The 22,343-nt window shown below is 47.0% G+C and overlaps 2 protein-coding genes across 7 annotated transcripts; one reads left to right on the top strand and one right to left on the bottom strand.

The window, feature by feature from the left end:
* Window positions 1–48: 48 nt before the first annotated feature.
* trim54 (tripartite motif containing 54) lies at window positions 49–5,797 on the bottom strand. 4 transcript variants are annotated; one of them, XM_019882718.1, is made up of 10 exons: window positions 5,516–5,794; window positions 5,216–5,386; window positions 4,360–4,529; window positions 3,119–3,287; window positions 2,426–2,521; window positions 1,749–1,982; window positions 1,310–1,332; window positions 803–927; window positions 554–632; window positions 49–444 (listed from the first exon to the last, which is right to left on the bottom strand). In XM_019882718.1, exons 2-9 carry the CDS (start codon window positions 5,333–5,335, stop codon window positions 595–597), a joined length of 975 nt encoding a protein of 324 aa, XP_019738277.1. In that variant the 5' UTR covers window positions 5,336–5,386; window positions 5,516–5,794; the 3' UTR covers window positions 49–444; window positions 554–594. The 4 variants fall into 4 exon arrangements, 3 of the variants coding, with proteins under 3 accessions (XP_019738277.1, XP_019738275.1, XP_019738276.1); XM_019882716.1 differs by having other exon boundaries at window positions 5,216–5,794; XM_019882717.1 differs by having other exon boundaries at window positions 49–437; window positions 555–632; window positions 5,216–5,794.
* cad (carbamoyl-phosphate synthetase 2, aspartate transcarbamylase, and dihydroorotase) lies at window positions 4,431–22,277 on the top strand. Of its 3 annotated transcripts, XM_019882712.1 has the most exons (46): window positions 4,431–4,543; window positions 6,891–7,062; window positions 7,849–7,988; window positions 8,082–8,211; window positions 8,327–8,469; window positions 8,952–9,093; window positions 9,178–9,349; window positions 10,040–10,225; window positions 10,299–10,408; window positions 10,702–10,844; window positions 11,028–11,159; window positions 11,287–11,520; window positions 11,589–11,810; window positions 11,933–12,121; window positions 12,274–12,398; window positions 12,502–12,635; window positions 12,702–12,814; window positions 12,969–13,133; window positions 13,196–13,293; window positions 14,013–14,259; window positions 14,342–14,440; window positions 14,572–14,796; window positions 14,879–15,061; window positions 15,285–15,503; window positions 15,726–15,893; window positions 15,966–16,148; window positions 16,276–16,380; window positions 16,484–16,729; window positions 16,803–16,884; window positions 17,183–17,349; window positions 17,467–17,631; window positions 17,874–18,005; window positions 18,175–18,376; window positions 18,462–18,652; window positions 18,746–18,886; window positions 19,005–19,082; window positions 19,162–19,303; window positions 19,796–19,989; window positions 20,082–20,156; window positions 20,395–20,607; window positions 20,757–20,882; window positions 20,967–21,122; window positions 21,198–21,299; window positions 21,413–21,507; window positions 21,737–21,848; window positions 21,927–22,277. In XM_019882712.1, exons 2-45 carry the CDS (start codon window positions 6,963–6,965, stop codon window positions 21,834–21,836), a joined length of 6,714 nt encoding a protein of 2,237 aa, XP_019738271.1. In that variant the 5' UTR covers window positions 4,431–4,543; window positions 6,891–6,962; the 3' UTR covers window positions 21,837–21,848; window positions 21,927–22,277. The 3 variants fall into 3 exon arrangements, with proteins under 3 accessions (XP_019738271.1, XP_019738273.1, XP_019738270.1); XM_019882714.1 differs by lacking the exon at window positions 4,431–4,543 and having other exon boundaries at window positions 6,620–7,062; window positions 13,208–13,293; XM_019882711.1 differs by lacking the exon at window positions 4,431–4,543 and having other exon boundaries at window positions 6,620–7,062.
* Window positions 22,278–22,343: the final 66 nt, after the last annotated feature.

Genomic DNA, 22,343 nt, shown 5'->3' with positions numbered 1-22,343 from the left:
ACTACTCCAAGAGACTCAATAAGCTACAATCGTATTTGAGTTTGAGTTTCTTGATGTCTATCCGCATGTGTTGCCGCGCTGTTTGTGTTCAAGTATCCGTCGCTTGGCCCGTATTAGCCTGAAGCTAGCGGAAAGCAAAGGCGTGTGGCTGTTTAAAATAAACATGGAAGATTTAAAAGTGAGAGTCTCGAACCTGGTTTGAAACAAGAAGATATGACTTTTTTTTATTAACAATACTTCCATATGCAAAAGAAAAATACACACAACAAAGAGTGATGACAAGTCAAATTACTGCAAAAACCTCATGATAAATCCACGAACCCCTTCAGTCAGATCGGGGACCCTTGTTGTGAATGCAGGGACCTCATCAGGGACTTCCTGGAGTGAAGGAAGCTCATGGAGATCAGGGACCTTAGGGAGCCAACGTGGGTTTTGACCTGTTGAAGGGAAAAAATAGGAAATGGATGTTGAGTGTTGACGTATATTGTTTTTTATTTTGAAGAATAAAACAGGAGGATGGACGTCGGCCATTTGAAAGCGAGTGCACACCTCACCTGCTTGTCTGCTCGGCTCACAACATGCGGGTGGAGACTGTCAGTCCACTTCGGAGTCGTCTTCGAGGTTGTCTTCACCTGTAAGACAACACACACACACACACACACACGCACACACACACACACACACACACACACAAACACACACACACACACACACACACACACACACACACACAGTATGTAGGTGAGGTAACTCATATCCCAAAGGCACCGTTGTGGCAATATGATGCGGAGTGTGTACAAACCGTGTTGGAAGTGGATGTCGTTCAACATCTCTGCGATGTCGTCCACGTCGATGACAAAATGGCTCATGTTGTCGAAAGACAACTGCGGCCGCAGGACGTTGGCATCACGAGCGCACGCCGACATCCTGACAGCACACACACGCACGCACACACACACACACACGCGAAGTTGTGCACAGACCTCTACTGAACAACTCCACTGACCTTTTTTTTTCTTCAATCTTGCACATGACAAATTCGCCACGTATTTAAAAACTAAAACTAATGCTAAAACTCATAAAACCCAAACTAAAATGAAGCATTTTTGAAAATAATCAAAGTTAGAAAAACTAAGAACTAACTGAATTTGAAAAACAAAAGTCAAAACAAAGTAACAGTGATGTCATCCTAAATTATTATAATAATGACATCATTGTAGCACACACACACACACAGATGCATACACACTCGCACTACACAACACGACGCCCGTCGCAACTACACGATACAACAAAACACACAACTTACTTGTCCAGTATGACGTTGACATTCTGTGAAAAAAGATAAAAATAAAAAGTGTCATGAGGACAAAAATATTGAGACGCCACTCAGGTGTAAACCTTCGGATGCAATTAGGACAAAAATATCGGGAGACCCGTGACGGAACAATTAAGTATGAGGACAAAAGTGTGAGGGGAGGACGGGGGGAGATCATTAGAATGCAATTAAGGTTTTGTGAGGACAAAAGTATTGAGACACTTTGAGAACAAGTTTTAGTGGAGACAAAAGCATTCGGACACAACCTGGACAAAAGTAGAAAACTTTCAGGACAACACGTGGCCAAAAGTATTGGAACACCATGAAGAAAAGCAATGGAACGTAACACGAGTCTTACTGCTTTGTGACTCAGCTAGATGGATGATGGCATGGACAGATGGACAGACGACTAGGTATTTAGAAGACTGGCCTGGACAAAGACCGCTGCGTGCGTGTGGTCCGCCGCGTGCACGGCCGTCTCCACCAGCTCTCTCCAGTCCTCCAACCTCTGCCCATGCTCACCGATGAGTTGCCGTATACGCTGCAGCTCATCGTCTTGCTCCCTGGTGATCAGGCCCACCAGCTGCTGCTTGCGCTCATCCAAGATTGCCGTTAGAGCCTCAAACTGGCTGGTGATTTCCTCGCGGCGGTGGTGAGCGTTCTCCTGAGACCAAATTTATACACTGCCTGCTTGAGATACGAGTCACCTGACTTACATGCTTGGCGCATAAATATGAGATACAAGTCCGCTTGTGTCGTGCTAACAGCGAATACGAAACACTACAGACTAGCTAACGAATAGAAACTACAGAGTATGTTGTGTTAAAACCCTTTTAACAACGGATATTTGACCACAAGGGTTGGCGGGAGTGGTTGAAAAAAAAAATTTAAGAATACTCGCAGGCATGTATTCTTTATCCTCTGTGAAGACTGACTAATATGATTGCAGCTTCCTGAGGAATTATAATTGTCTCCTTGTATAGCTGTATGTCTGTACTAGTAGGCCAGAAGGAAATGCACAATTTAGTGTGTGTGTGTGTGTGTGTGTGTGTGTGTGTGTGTGTGTGCGTGTGTGTGTGTGTGTGTGTGTGTGTGTGTGTGTATTACTTGGACAGCGTTGCACACTCCCTCCATGTGCGTGATGGCAGCCTGGATGTTGTCATTGCTGGCAACAAGTCCGGCGATGCTGTCACTCAATTCCGTCTGCAAACATTCACACACACACACACACACACACACACACACACACACACACACAAAAAGTTCGCACATTTCATTTGGCGCCCCTAGAGGACAATAATAATTCTATACGGCTGTTTTCGGCTCGTCATCAAGTTGCGCGGCGTCTTCATCTCCAATTCAGATTGAGTGAATCAGAACGCGCGACGGCGGCCAAATGTCAACGCGGCCATCTGTACATGCAAAGTTTTGTGTCTTTGTGTGTGACTTCATCGCCACTGACCTTCACAACTCCCCTTTTATATCTTCATGTTTGGTCACATTTGTTATGTTTTTTTTTTTTCTCCAAACTTTGATTTCAGTTACTCATTGTGTGTTTGGACGGGGGAGTGGCGTCCTTCAGGGTTTTATCCTCGGACCACTGCGGATCTCTCAGGTGCCTCTTTTATATTGAGATACTTTATGTCCCATCATGCTTTGTTTCATTTCATCGTGTCTCTTTATGTTTCCAATTATGTCCCATTTTGTTCCACAGGGTCCCCTATATTGTATCCCATCATGTCCGATATTATTCCCCCCCACCCCTCCCTCTTATTATGTTCCGTTGTATATGTTTGCTACCTTGAGTCTGACATAGACGCTGCTGAGCGGCGCCACGTCACACTCTTTGTGGCATCCGAACACTTTGCACATGGAGCACGTCGGCATCTGACAGGACAAACAGTAGATGTTGATCTTCTCGTCCTCGTGCTCCTCGCACATCAGCGACTCCGGCTTCACGCTGGACATCCTGTCCGGACAGGAAGTCCAAGGTGAGTTCAAGATTCCGTTCAGTGCGCCGTTGTCAAAAATAGGTAAGAACACACATCGTTCATGGAGTGTCAATGTGAGAACTCTCATCTGTTGAATTGGCTTATGGCTTATATTGTGAGAAAGATGAAGGGAAAGGACATTTGAATCAATGTTATGTGTTATGCATGGCCAATGAGAACAATCTCGTCTATTATGGGATGGCGGGGCCCATCTGCAAAGACAGTCAGCGTGAACGTGACACACACATCCTCATCATCATCACTCTGTGACTACAACACACACACACACACACACACACACAGACAGGCACACACGAGAGAGGCTTTTTTTTTTTACACTTTTGCGTCAACTCTTTGCCGTCAAAACTACAACTGAACAGGCCAGTCTGACTAATTATCATACAGTATTGATCATAGAATGTTTCAATGATGTCACAATATTTACAGGGCGCATCCTTTGCGAATGGAATGTTGTTTCTTCACCAATTACACGATGGAGTTTGTTCCTGACATGTGGTATTACGGGTATTCGTTTCATTTTCATTTTGAAAAAAAAAATGTATCTTACACGTTATTCGTTTACCGATAATCACATTTTGCTCTAGTATTTACTTCGGATGAAAGAATTTGAGGCCAAAGGAAGGCTTTTTGTCTAGTTCAAATCATCTAAAGGATTCCTGAGTAGATTATTAAATATTCTTCAGAAAATGTCAACAGTGACGAGAAATAAATTGGAAACAAAAGACGTTGCAATGCTTCCCTCTAGCGGCACTATCGGTTATTACAACTATCTAACCTCCACATGATTGAGTTGGTGACACAGCAGATCATGATATTATTTGTCTGTCATACAGACTCTATTTGACAGAAGATCAATTTGAATTGTCGGTTCGATGAGGAATATTTTTGTCTGTAAGGAGTTCTAGTTTTACTCTTGCAGTTACTACGTTTATTTTATTGACTTCTTTATCCACTCCACTGTGACATTTGAGAATGTGATTGTTTTTTTTGTTGTTTTTTTTTTTTCCAGCTTTTACTTAAGGAGCCGACCTGGAGTCCTGTTGTCTCCGGTACGCGTCGATGATGTTCTCCACCAGCAGATTCCTCTGCAGACTGTAGACTCCGTGGCGGTCCAGGACCACCTCTTGGCGACACGACGGGCAGCGGAAGCGGCTTCCCACGCTGGTCGAGCTGCGGGACTGCCATGACGGGTTGGACGACTGCAATGTCAGAGGTAGCGTACCTTAATTATTACCATTGTGCTATACAATTAAAATGACGTGAGTGAGGAGGAGTGGTATCGATTTCATATTTTGCAGATTCCAGTAAGGTTCATAAAGTGTCTAATTAATGTTCTTCAAAATGGTGGTGACCAGTAGCCTGATGTAAGCGGCAAGCACATGTTTTCTGGGTCTTGTCATGTGACCTTGGCAAACGAAGCCGTGATTGGTCATGACCTGGTTTTCACAAAAAAAAACAGTCACTCAAAAGGTTCATGTTATTGAAGTAAGATGTTTTTTTTCTGCATATTATTCCTAAATTATTTGGGTTAATCACGTTGTCGCAAAGGGCAGTGTTCATATCTGCCATCTAGTGGCGATTGGTGATATTACAACTTAAAACTGCAGTCAACAAGTTTTTTGTTTTTATTTATTTATTTATTTATTTTTAGGATTTTTGGGGGTTTGTTGCAATAAATGAACAAATAAATACATACATAAATAATAAAGGGGACATTGATAGTGTTATTGAGGGTCACATGCCGCCATTTGCCCATCCCTCCCCAAAAATAAAATGAAAGGAATTCCCTGGAGGCATTTTTGTTGCTTATATAATGCTTATAAATGATATAATATATAATTGATGCGTTATTAGTTAGGAGAAGCAAAGCGAGGTCGTCACAGGCCTGGAAGACATCGTTGGCGCACTTCCTGCATAGGTTGTGCTGGCAGGGCAGGATGACGACAGGCTTGGAGAACATCTCCAGGCAGACGGGACACACCAGCTGCTTTTGGAGGTTCTCCATGTTCGAACCTCCGTCGCCCGTTGAGCCGCGACCCGCCGCACTTCCCGCTGCCTGAAGGGCAAAGTTCATCAAACGGTGATGCAGTCCAAAAGACAAAAAGCACAAGACAAAGTTTCCAGAAGCTTTTCGAGGATCATACAAATTCACTCAGTTGACTATCGGTTATTTCCACTGCCTCACCACGCTGTGCAGAGACCAAAGACCTCTGAAGTATCTATCTGACCGACTGAGTGACTTTTTCTATTTTTAGCTGCTGTGTTTGTTGTGGATTAGGTTTCTGCCTAAAGCACATTCCAGTGCAAGTCCAAAAGTCCAGGCGTGGGCCACACGTCAGGGTGGGGTGCCGAAGAAGCGTGCGGCTGTGGGGGGATTTAACAATGCTGCTTGGGTCATGCAAATGGTCGCCACCGATTTGAAGAACATTAATCCATCCATCCATTTTCTAAGCTGCTTATCCTCTAAGAGTCGCGGGCGTGCTGGAGCCTCCCCTACCCGTCTTTGGACAGAAGGCGGGGTACACCCTGAACTGGTTGCCAGCCAATTGCAGAGCACACATCGACAAACAACCATCCGCGCTCACACTTATACCTAGGGACAATTTGGAGTGTTCCATTAACCTCCCATGCATGTTTTTGTAATGTGGGAGGAAAGCGGAGTACCCACAGAAAACCCATGCAGGCACAGGGAGAACATGCAAACTCCACACAGGAAGGCCTGAACCGGAATCGTATTAACTCAACTTTAATTGAATATGGTAATTCGGTGGCTTGGTGATGGAATTCTTCATCAACTTTGGGGGCTTCCAAGAAACATCATCATGTCATTATGATAATACACTCATTCAGTATTTGCTTACAATTGTTTGTTAAATGACGATTATAATCGTGATTTTATTCTTATTGTCCCTTTCGTGAAATGGGAAGATGTTAAAAAACAAAAAACAAACAAACAAAAAAAAAAAACAAATTCCAGATGCAAGGAAATTGTTACCATACGGTTATTGCTGAGTAGTAGCCCCGCCCTCCATGACGATTTGTGGTGACGACATATGCGAGAAAAGCACTTTGTCAAGTGCCAGTTGTACCAGAAGTACGTGATACTTCCCTCGGGTTTAAAAAAAACACGTGAGTCATTATTTGTGGCATGAAAGTTTAGAATCCACAAAAACAATGACTGATGATAGAAGAGGATGGAGCGAATAAGGTAAAATTAATTGTTGCTCACTTCAACCACATGTTCGGTGAGTAAAACAGGGGACTGCTTTTTATGTTGAAAATCCATACCGGAAATACTATATCCAACTTGACTGTTCGAACGGTTCGAACCGCGGGCCGAGTTCCTCCTCTATGTCGGCCGCACACGTGGGATATCCTTGGCATCCTGCGGTTCCCCTCACAAACCGGGAAAGATCGAACCAAACGACCCGCTCATCGATCCCCGCCTCTCGGATCCCTTTGACCGGCTTTATCCACCATTTTCCCTCTAATATTCACCGAAGACGACCCCGGGTGGTCGTTTCCCCTCTTACTTTGAGCATCTTTGTTCCGTTTGTAAGTTTCACGTGGAAAACCGCCGGTTCGTGTTCGTGGCCACCAGCAACTAGACGCGACCGAGGAGTGGAACCAAGATGTCCGAGAAGACCACCACGGCCACCCTGATCCTGGAGGACGGGACGCGGTTTACGGGCAGCGTTTTTGGTGCTCAAGTGTCCGTCTCTGGCGAAGTTGGTACGTGAGACCTGGCCTCGTTTGTTTTTCAACAAAATTAATATTTTCCTCGATATTTTGTTCGCCACGCTGCCAGTGGCGGACCTAGACTTTTATCCTTCGTTGGTACATGGGGTGGCCAAGGGGGTCTGCAAAAGAAAAACTTGGAAAAAGGTTCACGATGAACATCCCATTTTTGTATTGAGTAAAATGTCCTAACGTGTCCCCCACTATCTCTGCCAGTACACGTTGTTGACCTATATTCCACGAAGTCACCTTGACAAACCTGTCTTTTGACTTGCTGGAACTCGTCTAATAAGTGTTCTGCTTTGCCTATTTTCTATTTATTTATTTTTTTTAATTTTTCTTTTTAATTCACCACATGTACCAGAGCGAGCGTCAACATCCGCGTCATGCTTGAAGTGACTGACTACATTGCGACACATTGCGACACAATCTCAAAACATGATGCCAATTATGCGACACTTTTGTTACTGGGAGACAAGAATTGATTTACCAGCATGTTTTGTTGTTATGCTTCTAAATAGCAGTGGTCTACACATTCACTGTGAACTTAATCTAATATTGTGGTTCTCCTGAGAAACTGAGTAAAAACTGTTTTAGTCAGGACTCTTGAGACTAGTTGTGTCATTTATGTCCTGTAGCAACTTTGGACTACATGGGATATTGGAAGCATTGTGAAATTGGCCTTAATTTAATTCAAATCCAGGACAAGTGTGATAGAAAAGGGATAGAGTCGAGAAGTGCAACTATCCTCACCAATTCTTTTTAATTTCTCACTCATAGTGTTCCAGACTGGTATGGTGGGCTACCCTGAGGCCCTGACCGACCCGTCGTACCGCTGCCAGCTGCTTACTCTCACCTACCCGTTGGTGGGCAACTACGGCGTACCAGCGGACAATGAGGGCGCTTTCGGCCTCAGCAAGGTCCTGAAAGATGACGCCACATTTGTGTGCAGAAGATATTTGTAAGGCATAAAAGTCACGTTGTTGCTGTGTTTTTGTTTTTTTTTCCCACAGTGGTTCGAGTCGTCAAAGATCCACGCCGCTGCTCTCATCATCGGGGAGCTGGCGGAGTGTCCGAGTCACTGGAGCTCAGTCAAATCCCTGGACCAGTGGCTCCAGGAGCAAGGAGTTCCAGGACTCCAAGGTAGGAAAGTCACAGAAGTCAGTCAGTCACTCTTGACAAAGGGAGTTGGCGAATACATGAATAATTATATCTTTAATGATAAGATTTGCTTTGAGCTTGTTGTGTCCTGTCCAAGGCATCGACACCCGCTGCCTGACCCAAAAAATCCGCGAGAAAGGGACCATGTTGGGGAAACTCGTTTTGGAGGGGACACCAGAGGACAGCGTTCCCTTTGACAATCCTGACAAAAGGAACTTGGTCCAGGAGGTGTCCATGAAGGTAAGGCATTTCCTGACCACATAAATCATTTAAAAAAAAGTTCTTGTTGGAGCCAATAGTCTTCCATCTTGACGCACTGCATTGTGGGTCACATGGCTTTCCTTGTGTCCCAAATTGTATTGAGGCAATTAATCTGCTGGCCTGTTCTACATATAGGCTGATATTCGGTGTTTTCAAAATAATAAGGTGATATCTCTTATTTTCTCATGAAATAGTAAATACTGGAGGTAAAGGTCATGCGAGCGTTAAGTGACCAAAAAAAGAAGTTATTTACATTTTTTCTAATTTATCTATTTTTTGAGGGGTGGGGTTGTTTGTTTTTATGATGCACCAATATATTGCTTATTGGATTTTTTTTCCTGCCAAATATTGGGATTGGCATCACCCTTAAAAAAATCCACCTTGGTTGGTCCCTAGCACTAATCCATATTTCAGGCCATAAATTATGTAAAAAATGGTTCAATCCTTTCTTTTTGGTCCAGGAGCCGCAGTTATTCAACCCCGGCGGTAGTCTCCGGGTCACCGTGGTGGACTGTGGCGTTAAATACAACCAAATCCGCTGCCTGGCCGAGCGAGGGGCCCGCATCACTGTTGTACCCTGGGACCACCCTTTGGACAGAACAGGTCTACATGACATTCGCGTTCCTGGCTCTTGAATTCAGCCCTTGTTGATTGCTCATGCATTTTCTTGTTTTTTGTCGGCTCCAGAATTTGACGGTTTGTTCATCAGCAATGGTCCCGGTGATCCGCTTCTCTGCCAGGCCACCATCGACAACGTGCGGAAGGTGGTGAACGTGGATGACCCCAAGCCGGTTTTCGGCATCTGCCTGGGACACCAGCTGCTCTCTTTGGTCATTGGAGCAAGGACCTACAAAATGAAGTCAGTAACCACTTGATAGCGAAGGGTTGTTTCTTTAGCTGGGCACTTACTGCATCTTACGTTGGGCCGTTCGATTCTAATCAGCTGTCAACTTTACCACCTTTCTTTATTTGTGTACACAATGCATAACGGCACAATTTATTTATTTTTTTCCCCCCTTCAAAGGTGCTGTTACATTTTTGACACCTTTCTTTATTTGTGTACACAATGCATAACGGCACTATTTATTTATTCCCCCCCCAATCCAAAGGTGTTGTTACATTTTTGGTTGTTGAGCTAGAATGACGTGCGACCCCGTGCATGTCCTCAGCGACCTGCTTCGCTCAGTCCTGGTGTGAAATGCGTCATGTCGTCGCTCTCAGCAGCTGTGCGTCCGTGTTTTGATTAAGGCAGAGCAAACAAAGCGAGATGAGCCGCTTCTGAAAGCGACGGCTGTTTTATCGGGGGGCGTCCAAGGTTACCAATGCCAACAAATGTTCGCGGAATGACAACTCGCAGGATGTCCTTGTGGTATTATGTCAATAAACCAGGGCTCGGCAATGTATAGCTTGCGGGCCAGATGTGGCCTTTGAATTATCACAAGTTATCAGGAGTATGAGTTGCATTTTCCTACAATTGGTTAAAAGTTTTTTGTTTTTTTTTTCATCTTCTATTAGTTTTTATGAATGTACTCATCTATTAATGTGGCAGGTACGGCAACCGTGGCCACAACCAGCCTTGCCTCCACAAAGGCACCGACCGCTGCTTCATCACCAGTCAGAACCACGGCTTCGCCGTGGACCCCGACACGCTGCCGAGCGACTGGGACGTCCTTTTCACAAACGCCAACGACCACACCAACGAGGGCATCGTGCACAACACGCAGCCGTTGTTCAGGTACGCCAACGAAAAAGCTTCTTTCCTCTCTTCTTTCCTGAACGATAGCTCAAAATATTTGTTTCCGCTCTAGTGTGCAGTTCCATCCCGAGCACACGGCCGGCCCGACGGATCTGGTGGGCTTGTTTGATGTGTTCCTCGACACTGTCAGAGACTACAAGGAGGGCAATACCGACAAATCCGGTAACCTATTATTATTTTTGCTGCTGAGGCATGTGCTTGCAAGCTGCAAATATTTTTCCATAGCTGCCTCAGCGCGGGTTAAGTTAACTATTTAAAAATAAATAAATAAAGAGCCCTTTGGGGAATGTTAGATTGAGCAACATTTGTAATTTATTAGTGATTGATTATTTCTATGGAGGGTTCTAACCGACAGAAGCGAAAAATTTTTTAAAAACTCATTTGGACATAAAAGATTTAGTGCCCAGCCAGAGCGAGCATCCTTGTGACATGATTCCCCGTTTTCTTTTCCACAGTGAAACAACGTCTGATGGACCATCTCACCTACTCGCGTTCCTCCAAGCTCGAAGAGATATACCGACCGAGGAAAGTCCTCATCCTGGGCTCCGGAGGACTTTCCATCGGCCAGGCTGGCGAGTTTGACTACTCGGGCTCTCAGGTCGGTATGACCGCACTGAGCTGGAACCAGGACTCTTGTGTGTTTTGATTTTCAAAGGTGGTGATTCCTAACATACCACTTTTTTGTCATCGGGGGTTTATTCTTACAAATCTTCTAACTTCTAATATGCAGTGGAGTTTTTTTTTTTTTCTGCTAACATGTCTCTTTTTTTTTTCTTTTCAGGCTATTAAGGCACTGAAGGAGGAAAACATCCAGACAGTGTTGATCAACCCCAATATTGCCACAGTCCAGACCTCCAAGGGGCTTGCAGACAAAGTTTACTTCCTACCCATTACACCGGAATATGTCACTCAGGTATGTCACTGTCGACGTGAAGCCTTTATTTTTCGAATTACACCAAAATAATAAAAGGGAGAGGAGGGTAGAAATTTGTCCCAGGTTGATCCATTTGCAGCACACTGACAGCCCTATTCACTCCAAGGTGATTAAAAACGAGCGGCCAGACGGCGTCCTGCTGACGTTCGGTGGGCAGACGGCTCTCAACTGTGGCGTGGAGCTGACCAAGCTGGGTGTGCTGGAAAAGTACAACGTGAAGGTCCTGGGCACGCCGGTGGCCTCCATCGAGATGACAGAGGACAGGAAGATTTTTGTGGAGAAAATGGAGGAGATCAACGAGCACGTGGCGCCCAGCGAGGCGGCCCTCTCTGTCGAGCAGGTAAGCAGCATCGCGTATGGGGAATGGTAAGGGTTGACTCCTGACTCTTTGTATTCTTCTCTTCTCAGGCGGTGGCCGCCGCAGAGCGCCTGGGCTACCCCGTGCTGGTGCGCTCGGCCTTCGCCCTGGGCGGCCTGGGCTCGGGTTTCGCCAACAGCCGCGAGGAGCTGACCGCCCTGGTCACGTCAGCCTTCGCGCACACCTCCCAGGTGCTGGTGGACAAGTCGCTGAAGGGCTGGAAGGAGATCGAGTATGAGGTGGTGCGCGATGCCTACGACAACTGCATCACTGTGAGTCGAAGCTTGATGCCTGTTGGCGTTGGCTCAAATCAAAGATTGTGTTGGCATCGAACTGATTTGCATCCCAAACTCTTTTCACATTTTTATTCCAAAATTCATTTTGTCCTGTTCAGGTGTGTAATATGGAGAACATTGACCCCCTGGGCATCCACACCGGGGAGTCTATCGTGGTGGCACCCAGTCAAACGCTCAACAACCATGAGTACAATATGCTTAGGAACACCGCCATCAAAGTCATCCGCCATCTTGGCATCGTGGGAGAGTGCAACATTCAGTATGCGCTGAATCCCGAATCGGACCAGGTAAAACACTTGACGCGGACGTCGCGTCGGCTGCCGTGTGTTCGTACGAGAGTCTTTTTGGATACCAAGAAAAATAAATGATTTACGAAAAATAACTAACTTACTTCAACGATTTTTGACGTTCCACCTGCATCATTTTGGACCTCCTTCAGTACTACATCATCGAGGTGAACGCCCGGCTGTCGCGCAGCTCCGCCCTGGCCAGCAAGGCGACAGGTTACCCTCTGGCATACGTAGCAGCAAAACTCGGCCTGGGCATCCCGCTTCCGCAACTCAAGTACGATGGGAAAGATGACATTCGTGTGTCGCAAGGAAGGCCTGTTTCGCACAGAGAGACCCCTTTCACATTAAATTGTATGTGTGGTCCCCTCCCCCTCCAGGAACTCTGTCACCAACTCAACCACGGCCAACTTTGAGCCCAGTCTGGACTATTGTGTGGTGAAGGTGCCTCGCTGGGATCTGAGCAAGTTCCTGCGGGTCTCCACCAAGATCGGAAGCTCCATGAAGAGCGTCGGTAGGAGACGGCGTTCGGAATTGGGATGTATTACGACAGTACTGTCTGAACGCGTTTATTATCCAGGTGAGGTGATGGCTATCGGCCGCAGCTTCGAGGAGGCCTTCCAGAAGGCTCTGAGGATGGTGGATGAGAACTGCGTCGGGTTTGACCACACCATCAAGCCGGTGTCTGAGCAGGTGAGCGACTCGACGTCGCAGGGACGACGGAGGTATTGTGAATGCCTTCTCGTATGGCTTCCGACTTATGTTAACAAAAATCCAGATATCCGAGTGAAAGTCAGACTGCAGCACTCACAAATATTTGTACTTTCCTTCCAACCAATGCTCACAGGAACTCCAGACGCCCACCGACAAGCGAATCTTCGTTCTGGCCGCCGCCTTCCGCGCCGGCTACACGGTGGACCAACTGTACAAACTGACCAAGATCGACCGCTGGTTCTTGCACAAGATGAAGACCATTACTGACCACGAGCGACTGCTGGAGATGTACAACCAGGTGAGAGCCATGTTTAACAAAAGACCGAACCTAAGTGTGGCTTGGTTTTGACTCCCCCGGAGTCTGATGTGCAGGACGAGAGCCTCATGCCGCCTGAGGTGATGCGCAGGGCCAAGCAGCTCGGCTTCTCGGACAAGCAGATCGCGCTGGCTGTCCAGAGGTGAGGACAGTGTGAAAGCTACATTACTGGTGGTCATGGTTCAAACAGTCTTTTTTTTTTTTTGACACGAAATACCGTATTGGCCCGAATATAAGACGTTGTTTTTTTGTATTGAACTAAGACTGAAAAAGTCGGGGTCGTCTTATATTCGGGGTCTAGACATTATACCCATTCATGACGCTAGATGGCGCCAGATATCATTGAAGCGAATGCTGAACTTGACCCCTCAGGCCAAAGTGAACCCCTGTCACGAAGAATAAAAATAAAAATAGTGGGGAAAAAGAAAAGAGAAGAAAATAATAGAAGAGATAACAGAAAATGGAGAAACATAGCGACAATCTGGAGAAAAGTAGGTCGAAGATCGGCCAGGTTAACCGGCAGCTGAGGAGAAGTTATGATGTAATTTACATTTCAAAAACCAGAAGCCATTCCTTTACGAATGTGACCGCACTTTAGTTTACATATTTAAATGTTCAGATATTAAGATTTGAATGAGGCAAAATAACATGCTTTTTCTCTCAAATATATTGTTAGAATCATTTGTTTCAGATGTACTGTAATTATTTTATGTATAAAAATTAATTTGGTGTTCAAAAAGTCTTTTTTCAAACTTGACTCTTGAAAAAGAAGGGGTCGTCTTATAATCAGGGCCGTCTTATATTCGGGCCAATACGGTAAATCAGTTCAAAATCTGTCGTCTCCGCCCCTCCTGACCGCAGCACCGAGCTGGCGGTGAGGAAGCTGCGCCACGATTGGTCCATCCTTCCCGTGGTCAAGCAGATTGACACAGTGGCGGCGGAGTGGCCGGCCTTCACCAACTACCTGTACCTCACCTACAACGCCACCCAGAACGACCTGAGCTTCAGCGACCTGCACGTCATGGTGATCGGATCGGGCGTCTACCGCATCGGCAGCAGCGTCGAATTTGACTGGTGCGCTGTGGGCTGCATCACGGAGCTCCGGAAGGTGCGTCTCCTCAAACGCCACCACTCGTATGATCCACCACAGCTGTTTGATTGATGCGTTTATCGACTTTCTTCCCCCCCAGATGGGCTACAAGACCATAATGGTGAACTACAACCCCGAGACGGTCAGCACGGACTACGACATGTGTGACCGCCTCTACTTTGACGAAATCTCCTTTGAGGTGCCTTTTTGTTTTGAACTCCGTGGACCCGGTTGTTCGATTCCATGCATGATGGGTCGACTGCCACTCAAGAAATAAGGTCTTGCTTGAGCGGTAAACACCTGAGATTTGTTATGCCGTGTTGCTCTCAGGTAGTGATGGATATCTACGAGATGGAAAACCCGGAAGGCGTGATCCTGTCCATGGGAGGCCAGCTACCCAACAACATTGCCATGTCGCTGCACCGCCAGCAGTGCCGCATCCTGGGAACCTCGCCCGAGTTCATCGACTCGGCGGAGAACAGGTTCAAGTTCTCCAGAATGCTGGACACCATCGGCATCAGCCAGCCGCAGTGGAAAGAGCTTTCTGATACCGAGGTAACATCGCCACCTTTCGCTTTCTCCCCTGGAATCTATTAAAGCCTTCAACAATACGGAAATGTCTTCCGTGTCTCTCCAGTCCGCTATAAGTTTTTGCGAGACCGTGGGCTACCCGTGCTTGGTACGACCATCCTATGTGCTGAGCGGTGCTGCCATGAACGTGGCGTACAGCGACAACGACCTGGAGAAATACCTGAGCAACGCCGTGGCTGTGTCCAAGGAGCATCCCGTCGTCATCTCCAAGTTCATACAGGAGGCCAAGGTGAGGCCGAAAGCGAGGTTCTCAGTCAGCCAGCCGTCCTCAACCGTTTTTGCACCATTATCAAAGCCGTATTTTGACAAATTCACTTTATAATGAATGTAACCATTGTCATTCGTGGAATATACTTTTGCTGTTCAGCCTCTGTGGGTATTGAATGGCCCAAGGACCAGTAGCGTAAACGGCATCACGTCGTGGTGGTTCGTAAAGCTATCTGATCCAATAGGAAATCGACGTGGACGCGGTGGCGTGCGACGGCGTGGTCATCGCCTTTGCCGTGTCCGAGCACGTGGAGAACGCCGGCGTGCACTCCGGCGACGCCACGCTGGTGACGCCCCCTCAGGACCTCAACCAGAAGACCATTGAGAGGATCAAGATGATCGTCCACGCCATCGGGCAAGAACTGCAGGTCACGGGACCCTTCAATCTGCAGCTCATTGCGAAGGTGACGAGATTTCCGGAGGCCCGCATGCAAATGTGGTGTCTTAATTCTTTTGAAGGAATGAATGGCCTCACTCATTTTTGCATGCTTTCGTTGTCGTATTATTTCACTGACATCATTAACTCATGCAGTACCAGCCAATTCTGGACCAAGTCTGAAAAGACGTTTAAAAATGTCTTTGGGAGTGAATGAGTTAACCGTGGTTGGATGTCTTTGTGGTGCCAGGACGACCAGCTGAAGGTGATTGAGTGCAACGTTCGCGTCTCGCGCTCCTTCCCCTTTGTGTCCAAGACGCTGGGTGTGGACCTCGTGGCCCTGGCCACGCAGGTCATCATGGGCGAGGAGGTGGATCCAGTGGGACTGATGAGAGGAAAGGGCATCGTGGGGGTCAAGGTAAGCTCTTATTCCCAACCCCCTTGCTTTACTTCTTTCTCCGCATCATGCAATGGCGCGTGTTCCTCTCAGGTTCCGCAGTTTTCCTTCTCCCGGCTGGCGGGCGCCGACGTGGTGCTCGGCGTCGAGATGACCAGCACTGGAGAGGTGGCGTGCTTTGGCGAAAACCGCTACGAGGCTTACCTCAAAGCCATGCTCTCCACCGGCTTCAAGATTCCCAAGAAGAACATTTTGCTCTCCATTGGCAGCTACAAGGTCCCCCCAAAAAAATCTCTTCAAGCTCCAATTTGTGACTTCCCATCAGTCTTGAATGCAGCACCATCCAACTCTTTGAGCGTGTTGTCATTGCTGAGACGTTCTGTTTTGATGCTGGTGTTTATAGAACAAGAGCGAGCTTCTGCCCACGGTCCAGGCTCTGGAGATGCTGGGTTACGACCTTTACGCCAGTCTGGGTACCGCTGATTTCTACACGGAACATGGCGTCAAGGTAAGTTGACCCACCAGAGCTATTACGAATAAGATTGCTCGTTCGATATTCGAATTCTGTGGTGTGGAGACTCACCGACAGGAGGTGGTCGATGTTTTGCTAGGTGACGGCCGTGGATTGGCCCTTCGAGGAAGACGACAGCGATTGTCCCAACAAGGAGAAGCAGCGCAGTATCATGAACTACCTGGAGGAGAATCACTTTGACCTGGTGGTGAACCTCTCCATGAGGAACAGCGGGGGGCGCCGCCTCTCCTCCTTCGTCACCAAGGGTTACCGCACGAGGCGCATGGCCATTGACTACTCGGTGCCTCTCATTATCGACATCAAATGCACCAAACTCTTTGTTCAGGTACGGACTTGATCGCGGCGCGAGACATACGGTGTTACTTTGAGGGACGTTTTTAGGAAATGGTTCTTTGCAGGCTCTCCGTCAGATTGGGCGAAGTCCGCCGGTGAAGACTCACATCGACAGCATGACATCACAGACGCTGGTCCGCCTGCCCGGTGAGTTTCGATGCAAATATGGAATTTGAGTTTGTTTAGACATTTCCACGAAAAAGTGTGGAAAATGGAAATCATATGGTATGATATTTTTTCGTTTCATTTTTAGGGTTTGACCAATATGGATTTTTTTTGTTTTTTTGTTTTGTTTTTTTAGGCAGGTGCCAATTATGAAATTTATCCTAAAAAATTCCTAGTTTCTAATATTTTACAGTAAGATGACTTTTTCAAGATGCTTATGTTTTTTTGTGTGAATGGTTTTCTGCTGTTTTGAGTTTTCTTGCCTTGTTTTGTCACCCAGGCCTTATCGACGTCCACGTCCATTTGCGGGATCCTGGCGCCACCTACAAGGAGGACTTCTCCTCAGGCACGGCAGCCGCCCTGGCAGGTGGCTTGACCATGGTGTGCGCCATGCCCAACACCTCCCCCTCCATCATTGACGCCACCTCTTTGGCCCTCATACAGAAGGTGCGGCAGATTTTGTAAAAATGAGACTTGCTTGAAACTTGAAAGTTAGAGACTCGAGGTTTACTTGTGACTCGCATTTGCGTGACTTACTCCCGTTTCTGCTGTGCGCCGCCACAGCTCGCGAAAGCCGGCTGCCGCTGCGACTACGCCTTGTATTTGGGCGCCGCCTCGGACAACGCGGCTGTCCTGCCGTCCATTGCCAGTCAAGCTGTTGGCCTGAAGATGTACCTGAACGACACCTACTCGACCCTCAAGATGGACAACGTCTCACTCTGGATGGAGGTTCGCTTCGCACCGCCATCAATTGACCTGCTTGCATTCATTTTCCTGTTAACCTAAAACCAAAACATGCAGTTGTTTATTGTAGTACAGATGACAATTTTGCTTGTGTTTGTGAAAAAAAATAATAGCATTTTACATCACAATATAAAAGTGGTGGAAAAGAAATCACAATTAGATGATCTTTCAAAATCGTCTGTTGGCCGTACTTATGTGCAACATTTGCAACTTTGTTCTCCTGGAAGCACTTTGAGAAGTGGCCCAAGCATCTTCCCATCGTGGCACACGCTGAGAAGCAGACAGTGGCCGCCATCTTGATGGTGGCTCAGCTCTACCAGCGACCGGTGCACATCTGCCACGTGGCTAAGAAGGAGGAGGTAAGAATATGCTTTCCTTTTCATGGGCAAAGAACCAGAAGTACTTTAGTAAGAAGCCACAAGCGATGAACAAAAAAATCTTCCTGAGTGAGAAACGAAAATATAAGAGAGAAAATAAAATTGATCTTCTGGTGCTGCTTTTTTTTCCCCTCCCCCCATTTACACTCAGATCCTGATCATCCGGGCCGCCAAGCAGAAGGGCATCCAGGTGACGTGCGAGGTGGCACCGCATCACCTGTTCCTGTGCGACAACAACGTGGCGGAGATCGGCGATGGGCGAGCGCAGGTGCGACCCATGCTGGGCTCCCGGGAGGACATGGATGCGCTGTGGGAGAACCTGGACATTATCGACTGCTTCGCCACAGACCACGGTCAGGAACTGCCTCACGATAGAAAAATCGATAAAATCAGAATTGGCAGAAGTATGAAGATTTTCTCTCTCTCTTTTTTTTTCAGCTCCTCACTCTGTCGAAGAGAAAAACAGCGAGCATCCTCCTCCTGGCTACCCCGGCCTGGAGACCATGCTGCCGCTTCTGCTCACCGCCGTCAGCGACGGGCGTCTGACTTTGGACGACATCATCCGCCGTCTCCACGACAACCCGCGCCGCATCTTTAACCTGCCCGTGCAGGAAAACACTTATGTGGAGGTATATATGAACAGTTAAAAGGCTCACTAAATAGTCTTAAAATGTGATGAACATACGTTTTGGTTTCCTGTTTGTTGTTCTTCTGCCGACCAGGTGGACTTGGAGCAGGAGTGGGTGATTCCACAGGCCATGCAGTTCACCAAGTCCAAGTGGACGCCGTTCCAAGGCATGAAGGTGAAGGGTAAAGTTCGCCGTGTGGTCCTGCGAGGGGAGGTGGCCTACATTGATGGACAGGTAAAGATCGATGTTTTGTTTTCTATCTCGGCGCCTCTCACACAAATGTTCCCGAACCCCAAAATCTGTAGTTTGTGGCTCTACAAAATTAATAATCATACATATATGTATTTGTCAGGTGTTAGTGCCCCCAGGTTACGGTGAAGACGTGAAGACCTGGCCAGTGGCCGCGGTCCTTTCCCCGGAAAGCCCAATGGTAAGGAGTAGAAATTCAGTACATACTGTGCGTAGAGTGGTGTGCACGACTGATGTGAGGTGTCGTTTGCCTACATTAGACCCCCGAGCGACCTCGCCCGACCCCTCCTCGCGACGGTCTGGTGCGAACTCGAGCCGCCAGCCCTCGACGTTCGGCCGGAGAGAGTCGCTACCTGCTGCCCGCGCGTGTCCATCGCTCTTCCGACCCGGGAATGCCGCCAGGTAGGCTTTCAAAGATTTTGAAACTTAGTCTAATTGCATTTTTTTTTTCATAATACTGCAATTGTAATTTTAAAATGGGGTGATTTACTTTCCGGGTCTTCTTCCCATGTATTTTTTGAAGTTGAAATTTAATATAAAACTAATTTTTTTAAAAGTGCATTTTTACTTCATATTATAAAACTAAATACTATAATTTCAGCCAAAAACAAGTTTGCTAGCTTAATGCTAACATATAATGCAAAGCACCATAGACAGGCTAACAGAAAGTAGCATAGATGTGAAGGTAATTATAAACCTTTAAGAACAACTACTTTGACACACGGATCAGCAACACAAACAAACAGCATGCAACAATCCTCAAAAGTGTTTCTATTCTTACAAAACTGAGATGAACAGTGAAATAGCAGGGGAACACTTTAAAAAAATATTTTTATTTTTTTAACATATTCAACGTAAAGGATGCCTGTCGTTATAATTTGCATAAATGTGCAGAGATTGTCATGCCGCCGCCCTCGGGCGTGGCCGAAAGCTACAGCCACCCGCCTCCGCTGTCCAGGCTGCTGTCCCCCCAACCCGGGCCGGGCCAGACCCCCGCCGGCCAGCCGCCTCACGCCCACATGTCCCCTCTGCTGCAGCCCCTGGTGGGCCAACACGTCCTGTCCGTCAGACAGTTCAGCAAAGAGCAGGTAGGCCCCGGGAGGCAAAATTGACACGTCGGCACTTTGAAGATACATGAAACTTGAGAATAACATTTTGCAATGTTTGTCGTCCATTTCAGATGTCTCACCTGTTCAACATTGCACACACGTTACGTTTGATGGTTCAGAAGGAACGGAGTCTGGATATACTCAAGGTAGGTCCAGTGATCACCCCCTTCTCTACGAAATACTTCCTCCTTTGTTCTTTCAGATTTGCACCACCTCAAGCTAAATAAGTATACTGCCATTTAGTGGTTTACAGTGGAATTACACCCAACGTAAACAAGTTGTTAAAATTTATTAGAAAAATCCATCCAGGTTCCACTATAGTTTGATCCGAAATTTTCTGGGCGCGCTTGTTAGTTGATGGTTTGTCGTGCCGACTTCCCGCAGGGCAAAGTGATGGCGTCCATATTCTACGAGGTGAGCACCCGCACCAGCAGCTCTTTCGCGGCGGCCATGCAGCGTCTGGGCGGCTCGGTGGTCCACTTTTGTGAGACCACCTCGTCCACGCAGAAGGGCGAGTCGCTGGCTGACTCGGTGCAGACCATGAGCTGCTACGCCGACGTTCTGGTACTGCGACACCCTACGCCTGGCGCTGTGGAGGTACGGCAATAGCAATTCGATATAATTGTCAATTGGAGAAAAAAAAATCGGTTTAGCTCAAATTTCAGCTTCTCTTTCTTCATTGTTTTTACTCAACTTTTAAACCGGTTCAAATTTCAATGTGCTCTTCTTGCTGCGACGTCATTCAGAGCGTGTCCCGCCATTGCCGCAAGCCGGTGATCAACGCAGGCGACGGCGTAGGCGAGCACCCCACGCAGGCTCTTCTGGACGTCTTCACCATCCGGGAGGAGCTGGGCACAGTCAACGGCATGACGGTGAGCATCGCCGCCGCCCTCCTGGAGTACCCGGCATACAAGAGGAAGAGGGCGGTTAACGTTTGTGTTTGACACGGAACCCAGATCACCATGGTCGGCGATCTGAAACACGGCCGCACTGTCCACTCGCTGGCCAAGCTGCTGACCCAGTACCGCATCACGCTGCGCTACGTGGCCCCCAAGAACCTCCACATGCCCGCCGAGATCATCGATTACGTGGCCTCGAAGGGCATCAAACAGGTCGGTTTGCATTTAGATTTGCCGCCGAACGTCATGGGAACGGACCACTCAACGGGGCGATGATGTCGCTCGCAGGAGGAGTTTGAGAGCATCGAAGAAGCTCTGCCCGAGACCGATGTCCTCTACATGACCAGGATTCAGAAGGAGAGGTTCGCATCCGAAGAGGAGTACAAGGCCGTACGACAACACTTTTCAATTTCATTCACTTGTTTAGTTCAATCAATTTGTTATTATTTTTTAATTAATTCGGTGTTGTTTATAATTATGCGGACACAATAATATGCCCCCAGTGTTTCGGACAGTTCATCCTCAGCCCTCACATCATGACCGCAGCCAAGAAGAAGATGGTCGTCATGCATCCGATGCCCCGAGTCAACGAAATCAGGTTTTGATTGATTCCGAACTGATCATGTTTCGCGTCAATCACATTAGCTCTCTAATCATTTTGAAATGGAGTATTCTACGCTCTGTAACGTAACATCTGTACGTTAATCCTCTGCGTTGCCAATTGTTGACATGTTGCTGAACGCTGGATACATACTTGAGTCATCCTGTAATTTCAATGAAATGCAAGTCAGTGCAGAATGCAACCGGACTTTTTGTGGTCGTTTCAGCGCCGAAGTAGACACTGACCCGAGGGCCGCCTACTTCCGCCAGGCCGAGAACGGCATGTACATCCGAATGGCCCTGCTGGCCACCGTACTTGGACGATAGACTGGCACCACGGTAAGTAGTTTAGATGATAATTTTTTTTTTTTTTTTGTAGTAACATGAACAAATGTCACACTGCTCTCTTCTTCACAGTCATTCCTGCCATCAGTTATTTTGGGACCAGTCTTTGTCTTTTAAAGAGCCCCCTCGGGGGGGAAGAATGCTGCTTTGATCAACAAGACTTTGCTGCTGGATTTGGCCAAAATCATTTTTTTCCTCCCCTTCTGTGATATATCTCATCTCATTTAAATGTGTAACATTACATTATCCCACAATCTTTAAGTGGCGTTTTTAGATGATTTGGGGGTTTTACTGTCAATTATATGTATCATTGTGACAGACCAGAGGCAAAGGTTAGTATCGAGGATTTGTCACTGCAGTGTTGGAGACTGTTTTTGTATCGTGCAAAAATAAATGAAATGATAGTAATCGTATCGCAATTTATATTATTGTTGAATCTGACACTTAAAAATGTGTTAAGTGACATGAAGATTGTCTTTGCTGCTTGGT

The sequence above is a fragment of the Hippocampus comes genome, unplaced genomic scaffold, assembly GCF_001891065.2.
Source record: "Hippocampus comes isolate QL1 unplaced genomic scaffold, H_comes_QL1_v1.1 scaffold5, whole genome shotgun sequence".
NCBI classification, from domain to species: domain Eukaryota; kingdom Metazoa; phylum Chordata; class Actinopteri; order Syngnathiformes; family Syngnathidae; genus Hippocampus; species Hippocampus comes.
This window is presented reverse-complemented; position numbering and strand designations above follow the sequence as displayed.

Bases quoted from the DNA above. Each gene is read 5' to 3' on its own strand.
- trim54 (XM_019882716.1), bottom strand. From the start codon at position 5,404: ATGAACTTTGCCCTTCAGGCAGCGGGAAGTGCGGCGGGTCGCGGCTCA. The intron at 4,530-5,215 runs GCCTGTGACGAC...CTGACATTGCAG, and splicing joins GCGCCAACGATGTCTTCCAG to TCGTCCAACCCGTCATGGCA. The intron at 928-1,309 runs GTAAGTTGTGTG...GTGTGCTGTCAG, and splicing joins GTCAACGTCATACTGGACAA to GATGTCGGCGTGCGCTCGTG.
- cad (XM_019882712.1), top strand. From the start codon at position 6,963: ATGTCCGAGAAGACCACCACGGCCACCCTGATCCTGGAGGACGGGACG. The intron at 14,441-14,571 runs GTGCCTTTTTGT...TGTTGCTCTCAG, and splicing joins TTGACGAAATCTCCTTTGAG to GTAGTGATGGATATCTACGA. The intron at 20,883-20,966 runs GTGAGCATCGCC...CACGGAACCCAG, and splicing joins GCACAGTCAACGGCATGACG to ATCACCATGGTCGGCGATCT.